Here is a 10000-nt window from a genome sequence, read left to right on the forward strand (position 1 = left end):
GCTGATATTGAGATGCATGATAAGCATTCCTGAATGAACTTGATCAATGAAACATGATCAATATCAATGAAATAAGGGATTTACTGTAATATGAGACAGATGGATGCTCTTTTAAATCCACTTTACATACAGTCCACTGCAAAAAGGGTGCATTGGGTCAATTAAAGGTGTTGTCAGCGAAAGTAAGCAATATCAAATCCATAACATTTTTGACAGTAATCATCTCCAAACAAGTTCACTAGTTGCCTATAAGCGAGTACAACAAAAAAAACGTAAACTGGAAAACCCTGTGTGGAGTTTCTCTGGGAATACTGAGGGGAGGGGTAAGCTGCCTCTCTGGTGTGTTTTGTTTGGTCTTTAGTTAAAAATATAATGTGTCTTTATCATGTCACTTTATACAAAAGTGTCTGCTAATAATTTTACACATAAACATAAATATAAACACGACTTCCTGCGCAATCATCACTGACTGCATCTTTAACTTTTCACTGCTAATATGACTCATTTGCTTTTAGATAGGAAAATGCCTTGCACACAAGTAAAAGGAAACAGAGGGATAAAAAAAAAAATGAATTCCACATTTAATGTCTACAGGCACTTGAGACATGAAAAGTAATGCAGCTTCTGTAATTCAATCAGCTGTTCATATTTAAAAGAGATTGTACTGTGATTGTGATAGATTGAATACAGGAGGCCGAGTTTTGAAAGAGCTATTTCATCATGAGTTTGCCATGTTTTTAACAATAGGTTACTTACTGTTCTAAATGTAGCTTTAAGCAAATAATATAAAATGTGGCTCTTTGTCTGATATAGATGATTGCTGTAATAAGACTTTAGAGTTTAGTTATACAAAAATACATTAATACTGCCACTCAGGTCCAGATGTACAGTATGTTGATTTGCGAATGCATCATTATTAGCTCCATGGTGAACCCGCAGAGAGAGCACACTGAGTTTTACATGGTATTTATCAAACCTGGCGTTCCTCGTGTATTCAGCTCCTTTCTCTGTCCCCTACCGCAATTTGCGAACGTTCACATTATGAGATGTCAACAAGCAGGGAGATAATGAAGAGCAGTAGTTCTTTTCAAACTGCTGCATGTCAAATCTAGAAAGTAGGAAAGTTTAAGGGACCAGTGAAAGTTAAGGTTGTTTTCACTATAGTACAAAGACGAAAAACTTGGTCCTTGGTAACTTTATTTATACCCGGAGGTAGATTTGGTGTGCAGACAAGTGAGTTGGCCCTTCATTAAGATATAACATACAACATAATAGACAGTAAAACACATCAGACCACAACAGGACAGGCAATTAGGAACACAGACATACAACTGGTACTCTAAATAGTGATTCTGTTGTTTTTATGTTATACTAATGCATTTAACCACAATTAGGATCAACACCTGCTTTTACAAAGTGGAAATATCTCACAGCAAAACAGACACACACTTTCATGGGCAGTTTTCGCACATAAAGGGAATATCTAATTAGGCACATTGTACGCTTCTCCTCCCATGGCATGTTTTTATGTGCACGTTGGGGAAGAAAATACGCCTAAGAAAATACGTGGGCACAAATGCGATAGTACATCTGCCCCTCAGTCTTCTGACATTTCATACCAAAGTGGAAAAGAAAAAACGCAACACTAGTAGTCTATGGGCAGGAGGACAGGCATTCAGTGGGTGTCTAAAATCATCACAGAGTTGCATTTAATATTGACCCTGACAAGCTTTGCAAGATCACAAGATGTCTCCACTGTTAGAGTGAAGCTCCTCGTCTCTATAACCCCCCAATGTCCACATACGGCATTCACCTGATCATCCTGACCAGACCACCACTTTCGCCACTGAAAAAGCGAAAAGTCAAAAAGTCTTGGTTTCGCATTCGCGTCAGATCTACAATCGACAGCCTTCAGCCACTCTGTGTATGCGAGTTAAGTGCAACGGTCATTAGAGACGCTTCACCTTTGCCATTCGTCCATTCTTTCGCCGGACGGTGGTACTAATGACTTCCTTAAATGGACTCCATTGACCCCCTGACGTGCGGCCGTGTCAACAGATTTATGCAAGTTTCGTGACTGCTCTACAATAGCCTTTTTTTTTTATAAATGCCAAATCAAATGCCTCCCGGCAAACAGCCATTTACAGAGCAAACCATTCTCTTCTTCGTCAATTTCTGTTCAAATGTAAAAATAAAAGTTGGCTTGATTTACAGAGCTGCAAGTTAAATTGATATTCAGGGCTAAGATCAGGTAAGGCAATATGTGTAATATTTGATTACTGGTGAATTATTTCCTTACTGTAGGCGAAACATTGGGAGACACCTGGTCTACAGTTCCAAGCATTCTTTATGAGGATGTACAGTAGTGTGCTACAGTAAGTGTGTGAACATGATAATCATGTGTGCTAACATGATAATCTGTTCATCAAGCATGTGTTTATCATTTACATATTACTAGCTATGCTTTCAAATGGTCACTTGGTCCATTGTATTTATAGACTGATTATTGGACGAATATGATATGAGTTCAGGGCCAGGTTACATGAGACTATGGTCAGTGAGAGTTTAGGTCAGGTTACCGATGGTACCATTGATTAGAACTGTAGTCGACAGAGCCAGTGTCAGGGACAAGCAGGGACAAGCGGGGACACACTGACCTTTGACCTGAGCGGCTCGGGGAAGCCTCCGTGGGGGATGCCGATGAAGCCCTGGAGGTACTCCACCACGGATAACGGGAAGGAGAGCTCGTCGGCCCGCTCCTCCACCTCCGCCCGCGTCAGCGAGTTCTGCACCATGAACTGGGCCAGGTCGCCCACGATCTTGGAGGACGGCGTCACCTGGAGGAAGAGGGGGAGAGAGAGAGAGAGGGGGAGAGAGAGAGATGGTGAGGAGGAGGTGAGCATGGTTGGTCCTGTTGAGGCTGGAGACGCAAAGGCTAGGCTAACATGGCTAGCATGGCAAAATGAGATGGGAGACAGATGAATGACACAATATGAAGGTTGCTACAGAAAGAAAGAAAGAAAGAAAGAGAGAGCGCACGTGAGAGTGTGTGAGTGAGAGTGAGAGAGAGAGAGAGAGAGAATTGGACCTTAATGAAAGGACGTATATTAGTACAGGCGCGGGCACTGAAAGGCAGAAGCATTAGAAACAGCGAGGCAGGAAGAACTGGAGGCTCATTTGCGAGAAGACGGGCTGGGGAGAATAACAAGAAGAGAAATTTGTGCGGTAAATGTTCTCCCCACAGCCACTGCACCCCCCCCCCCATCCTCCCCCCATCCTCCCCCCACCCTCCCCACCCTCCCACCCCCCGACGCCCGCTCAGCCCTCATCCCTCTTTAAATACAAATAAAGGCCAACAGCGGCAGCAGACCTTGGCCACTCTGCCTGCGCCGATCTGGCCCGGCTTTGTCCGGCTCCCCCGGGCTCGCTACTGAGATGCTGCTAAATGGCTCCTGAGTTGCATGCGGAGCCCAAACAAACCCGCCATTAGGGTTTTTCCTGCTCGCTTTTCCACGGGCTCCAAAACAGAGCTAGGCGAGGAGGAATCGATAGCGCCTGAACAAATGCAAGAGGGGTGGTCGATACCACCAGCATGCATTTAACACCATGCCGACCTGCCGTACTTTATGCAAGAAAAGGGGTGTCTCTTGGCGAACATGCATGCATACACACACACACACACACACACACACACACATATACATAGACAGACATGTGTGCAAACAAATATACACCTGCATATACACATGCAGTATGTTCACACACACATACACACACACACACAAACATACATAGACAGACATCTGTGCAAACAAACATACACCTGCATATGCATACACATATATGTTCACACACACACACACACATACACACACACACACATACATAGACAGACATGCGTGCAAACGAATATACACAAGCACATGCACATATATGTTCACACACACACACACACATACACACAGATGTATGGACGTGAACACACACACACACACACACTGAAATCATCCACCCAGGGAAAAGTGTGGCGTTAGCCATCCGCTGTCTCCCGACGGAACGTTTTGCACCCTGCTGGGAGCGAAAGCGGACCAGAACGGATCGACGGAAAAGCTCCGGGGACGCGCGGGGAGAACAAGGGAGGACCGCTGGACCGGAGGAGACACAAAGAGAGATGGAGAGGGAGACGGAGAGAGGGCCCCACACACACAAACACACACACACACACACACACACACACACACACACACACACACACACACACCCTCCACACACACACACACACACACACACACACACCCTCCTACCGCCCACACCTCACCAAACACACCGTGGCCAAAACCCACAGAGAGCTGGAGCCTGGAGGAGCACAGTGGTGGTTTTGGGAGATGCTAATAAGGGAGCGCTGTGCTGCGCTGCGGCCGCCTCATGAGCGGGGCTGGGGAATCGCTTCTGGTGGCGCGCCATGTTTAGGAACAGAATTCACTAGGGGCACAAGCCCACACTCCCTCTCTCCCTCTCTCTGTCTCTCTCTGTCTCTGTCTCTCTTTTTCTTTCACTCTCTCTCTTTCTCTGACTTTCTCTTTCTCAAATTCAAATTCAAAGGTGCTTTATTAGCATATCAGCATGACTCTTTGGTACAGTGTTCCCAAAGCTAAGCAAGTGTCACAAAGAACTCTCTCTCTCTCTGACTATCTCTCTCTCTGTCTCTGACTCTCTCTCTCTCTCTATTTCCTCAGTCCAGAGCTCAGCAATATTGGTTATTCATTGTGTCCCCTGTGCGAGGCGCGAAGTTTCCGCTAATGCGGCTTGAAAGTGAAAGCCTAGGAACTAAGCTGTATCAATACAGCTTATTAGCCAAATTGACGACCCGCAGGCCAACTAATGGACTTCGGGATCCGCGAGGTTTCAATTCAGGCTTCCAGGTGGAGGGGGGTGGGGGGGGTTAGGCCGTTGCTATGGACACACTTATTGAATCATTAGAACACACTGAAGGGGCTAACAGCGACGTGTGGTCATCGGCATTGTGCGGAGACGAGATGAAATGGACTGTTCCAACTGCCGTCCCCTCCGCGGGTCATTTCCTTGCCACGGTTCATGACGTCCGATGTGAGCAGTTGTCATTTCGGACTAATCAACGAGGCGGATGGTTCCGACAAATGACGGGTGTAAGTGGGATCGTTGGAGGAATGAGTGCCAGGCAGATGCAATGTGGCGTTCACTGAGCACTTTGTTGAGTCTCTGGGCGATGACTGCACAGTGTGTGTGTGTGTGTGTGTGTGTGGGTGAGTGAATTGGAGCTTAGTGTCCTATTGGGCTGCTTACGCTAAGCTACAACTAGCCCTTTTGTTGCCATATGCTGAAGGCAAATATAGATAAGTAACAGAGCACACAAATCACCACTCACACACATATTAACAATAGCTACACTATAGAGTGGTAAACAGTAGTCATCATGCAAACACTAGACTGGTATGCAACAGAACAGCTGCAGGGAATATAGCTACATACAAACACTAGACTTAAACACGCACCCATAACACATCACACACACACACACACACACACACACACACACACACACACACACACACACACACACACACACACACACACACACACACACACACACACCATTATTCAAACACACATGGTCCCTGGATGCTGGTAAGCTACTGCAGTTCCTGGACAGGAACCTGTCATAGGTGTCAGTTCAATCATGGTTGTAAGGCCTCCGTATCTACCGCTGGCTGACATGCTACATCTGTTTAGCCAACGGCACACCTAGCTTTCAACTAGTGGAGACAAGGAGATATACGTCTCTCTGTGTGTGTGTGTGTGTGTGTGTGTGTGTGTGTGTGTATGTGCGTGCGCAAACGTGTGTTTGTGCATGCTTTGTGTCCGTATTTGTTTACAATGTGTCACAGTCTGAGCACGCGCACACAAAGAGCCTGTGACAGCTGTGGAAAAAAATGGAGTTTTCCCAGGTGAGTGAATGTGGACCCACCGCTACAACAACACACTGATATGTTGAAATGAGAGCGACAGAGAGACAGAGAAAGAGAGATGCAGAGAGAGAGAGGGAGAGAGAGAGAGAGAGAGAGAGAGAGAGAGAGAGAAAGAGAGAGATACTATGAGAGGGACAGCAGAAGGCGAAAGATTTGGAGGTTGGGGGAGGAGAAAAACAGCTGCATGGCACCGCATACAAATCACAAACTAGATGAATTGGAGGGAAATAAGCAAGAGTTCTACTGCTTCCTCAGTGCTCCATAATCGACAGGTGCAGAGAGAGAGAGAGAAAGAGAAAGAGAGAGAGAAAAAAAGAAAGAGAAAAAAAAAACAACAGAAGGACAGAATGGGCCACCACCGCCATCGTATCAGGGGCCGTGGTTCATTGGAATTGATCGGCGATCGTTTGATTCGCGCTTTGGGAAGGTGGCGGCGGCTGCCAGACAGCACCAAACGCTGACAGCACCAGGCCTCGCAAATCATTGATTGGCTTCAGCGTTTCGGGTCGATCGCTGGGTAGAGAAGAGGGTAGCCTCTGGAGAATCCGCGGGAGAGCGAGGTCGCTATTCACAAACAAGCGCCTCGCGAAAATGGGAAAGTCCCGCTAATCTCGCTGCCAAGGTCACCAAATCACCTCCATCACCAGCTGTATGGACAGGACATTAAAGAATCCATACGGGGAAAAAAAGAGCAAAATGAACTTTAAGGTCACATTCATCTTGCTATTATTAGTTTTGTATCTTGTTGCGTCGGTTGATCTCTGAGAGTTAGCAAACAGTATTTCATTGTATTCATACAATGACAAATTGTATGTAAAAAAAAAGTTTTATGCCTTTAAGTCTTATTTCTCACGTCCTACTTGTTATAAGTGGCTTCTTCTCGGAGAGATGCGAATGTGGGGATCCATCCGTCAGTGTTACGCTGACAGATGATTGCATCAGTGAGGAGCAGCTTACACTCACACATACAAACCCATCCCCACATGGGGCTGTGTTTCTGAGATAGCGTCAGTCATGCTTAGCTGTCAGTTATAACTGAATTTACTGTTGGAGTGTGTGTGTGTGTCTGTGTGTGTGTGTGTGTGTGTGTGTGTGTGTGTGTGTGTGTGTGTGTGTTTATGTCAAGAGAATTCACCATGTCTGTTTTGAGATCTACAACATGAGGTAGAAGTCAGGTGTTTTTTTTTTTTTTTTTGGCACTGAAATGATTTCGACACAGTTGGTGAAGGGGCAGGTGGCCGTTTAGATGTGTAGGCAGGTGGAGGAAGTACACAAATAAACGCACAGCAGAAAAAGCTGATCGAAAATCGTCCACGTAAACAACCCCACGTGATGAAGAAATCACCCCGTGATGGGCACGCCAACGCCGAACATTTCCTTGGGCCTCGCAAAGTCGAGCCCGCAGGACCGACATCAAAGCAGCGAGAGCGCCAGCGAAGAGGGGAGAGAAGAGGGGAGAGAAGAGGGGAGAGGAGGAGTGAGGGATGATCCACTCCATGAGGGGGATAGAAGACAGAGAGCCCCGAGGCAACGAGGGGGGTGGGGAGGGGAGGAGATGGAGGAGAAGATGGAGCAATCCCAAACCGACCCCTGAAGGCACTGGAGTAAATAACTAAACAAGGTAAACAAATCAACATATGCCCTCATCCAGCCCCCCCCCCCCCCCGGGCCCCACCTCGACACAAACACAAACACACTCCACACACTCACCTTGATGATGTCTCCTAATAGCCGGTTGGCCTCGGCGTAGGCCTTCTTCACCTCCTTGAACTTGTTGCCCAGGCCCATGCTGTGCGCCTGGAAGTGCAGGTTGGTGTACTGGCCGCCCGGGATCTCGTTCTCGTAGACGTCGGCGTTGCCGGACTTCATGGTGGCCGTGCAGTCGAACGGCGCGTACAGGCCCCGGGCCACCTCCCAGTACTCGCTGTAGTCGAAGACCGTGTCCATGGAGATGCCTGCGCCGCCACGCGCGGGAAACGGAAAACAAAACGGAACGACAGAACAAGAGAGAAGAGACGAGAATGACAAACAAGACTTGTTGTCACTCTCGTAAATGTAAAACACAATTAGTTGAAACGGTCCTTTTTTTATAGCGCTAGAGGGTATTGAATAATGACTTCTGTTTGTTACTTTGTCTCCATTTCTGTCCCATTAATGCTTCATTATTAGCAGCTCAATAGCAAACTCAAGTGGCAAACTATTAGCAAAGCCTCCACACAACACTCCTCATTCGTTTTGCGCAAATTGCAAAAGCCTTGGCATTTCTGTGACAATGAGTGAAAACAACTCTCTACAACTGATGAGACTGCCACTTGCATCTGCAGCACAAAGTCTTCAATCCATGCTATTCCTCTACCCTGTGCACATACTTGTGTTGCTCTATCCAATGGTCTATTAGTAGTCCATTCATCAATTTCAGTGACATACATTTTGATTGGTCTGCATGAAAGGTAGCCGACTAATGACTCTCGATGGCGACTGGATTCACACTGAGCCACTGACCAGATGACCGGATGGGTCAGAAACATCATGGGCCTCGGAGAAACCGTGTGCATTTGTCATCATAGCAACAGAAAACCCTAGCCCACTATTCTGCACAAATGCTGGTTTCTCATGACTCCACCATTAGATCTTATAGATGTTACAAAGATATTTCCTCATCTTATTGAACATGTTCTACAGGGATTTCATTCTGCAGAATGGGGGGAAGGGGGGGGGGAGTATAAAAACAACTTGCCAAATTACTTCATGTGTTCACTGGGGACGACGTCAAAGCCCGGCACTCAAAACAATCAGCATTGGTGGCTTCGAAAGAATGCTGAAGAAGCTCTTTTTTTCCTCCCCCCACTTTATTCTTCATTACTCCATCCAGATGAGGAGTCCTTCTCGGCACATGGTGGAGAGGATGTGATCGTCAGCGTGCTGATTGGATGCCATTATGGAGCTCACCGCCGCAGCTTACGAGGAGCCAGTTACAGCGCGGGGGAAGATTTCCCCATTGTTTCTCAACAACTTGTAAATGTAGGCTGCTAATCCCGTGATTTATGCCGCTGAGCCATATAAACTGATTTGGGAAGCGCCCATACCATTCGGGAAAATGCTAAGAATGTTTTAGGGGGAATGTGCCGCGGCGATGGAGAAAGATCATAATACTTGCTGAATTGCACACTATATAATCGCTTTGATTCCCCGCTGTCACAATATAGCCCATGTAAGCTTTCCTATCGTTCACACTAGTACATGTGTGCTTACCAAAACAGGATGCAGAAACCGACTGAACAAACATTTCCATATAGGGGGATATATAGGGGGCAGATTTTGATCGCCACAGTCTTGTTTATTTAACACAGATTCAAAGTAGTTAGAAGTATAACAAGATAGATAGTTTGAGTGATAGATAGCTAGACAGATAAGATAGATTAGATAGATAGATGGATAGAATAATATATGGATAAAATATAGATAGATAGCTACATAGAGAAGATAATAGATAGATAGATTTCCCGCATATAAGCCGCATTGTGTATAAGCTGCAGGACAGTGTTTAATGCAAGTTAAAAGAAACAAAACCATATTAACACCATATTAACTGCTCCCCTGTATTAACCTCATAGCTGAAGAAATGTTGCTAAATCAATGTGTAAGTGCTAATAGTCTGGAAATTACGGTATAGATAGATCGATCGATAGATCAATAGATAGATAGATAGATAGATAGATAAACACAGATAGACAGGCGGACAGAGCATTAGTTGGGCAGCAGAATTACTTCATGCGTTCACTGAACGCCGAGACAATACGGCGATGAAAGGCGGCGCGGAACAAAGACAGACGCACCGCCATCAAACAGGGCGGGCGAGCGAAGACAGAGGGACGAGCAGATGGCGCCCAATATGGGGAGCGTCGTCGTACCTATGGCGGCAAAACAACAACGAGACCACGAGGAGACGGGCTCGTGCCACTCTCTCTTCTTCTTTTTCCCGGCGTAATCGACTC

The 10000-nt window shown here is 46.2% G+C and overlaps 1 protein-coding gene across 1 annotated transcript in view; it reads right to left on the reverse strand.

Annotated features, from left to right (window-relative positions):
• pcxb (pyruvate carboxylase b) overlaps nt 1–10000 on the reverse strand; it is a gene marked incomplete in the record, with an annotated part of 199438 nt that overhangs the window by 21107 nt on the left and 168331 nt on the right. Inside the window, 2 exon segments of the mRNA XM_062516519.1 lie at nt 2658–2837; nt 7716–7960. Coding sequence (XP_062372503.1) covers nt 2658–2837; nt 7716–7960 — 425 coding nt within the window.

The sequence above is a fragment of the Sardina pilchardus genome, chromosome 16 (assembly GCF_963854185.1).
Source record: "Sardina pilchardus chromosome 16, fSarPil1.1, whole genome shotgun sequence".
Taxonomy (NCBI): domain Eukaryota; kingdom Metazoa; phylum Chordata; class Actinopteri; order Clupeiformes; family Clupeidae; genus Sardina; species Sardina pilchardus.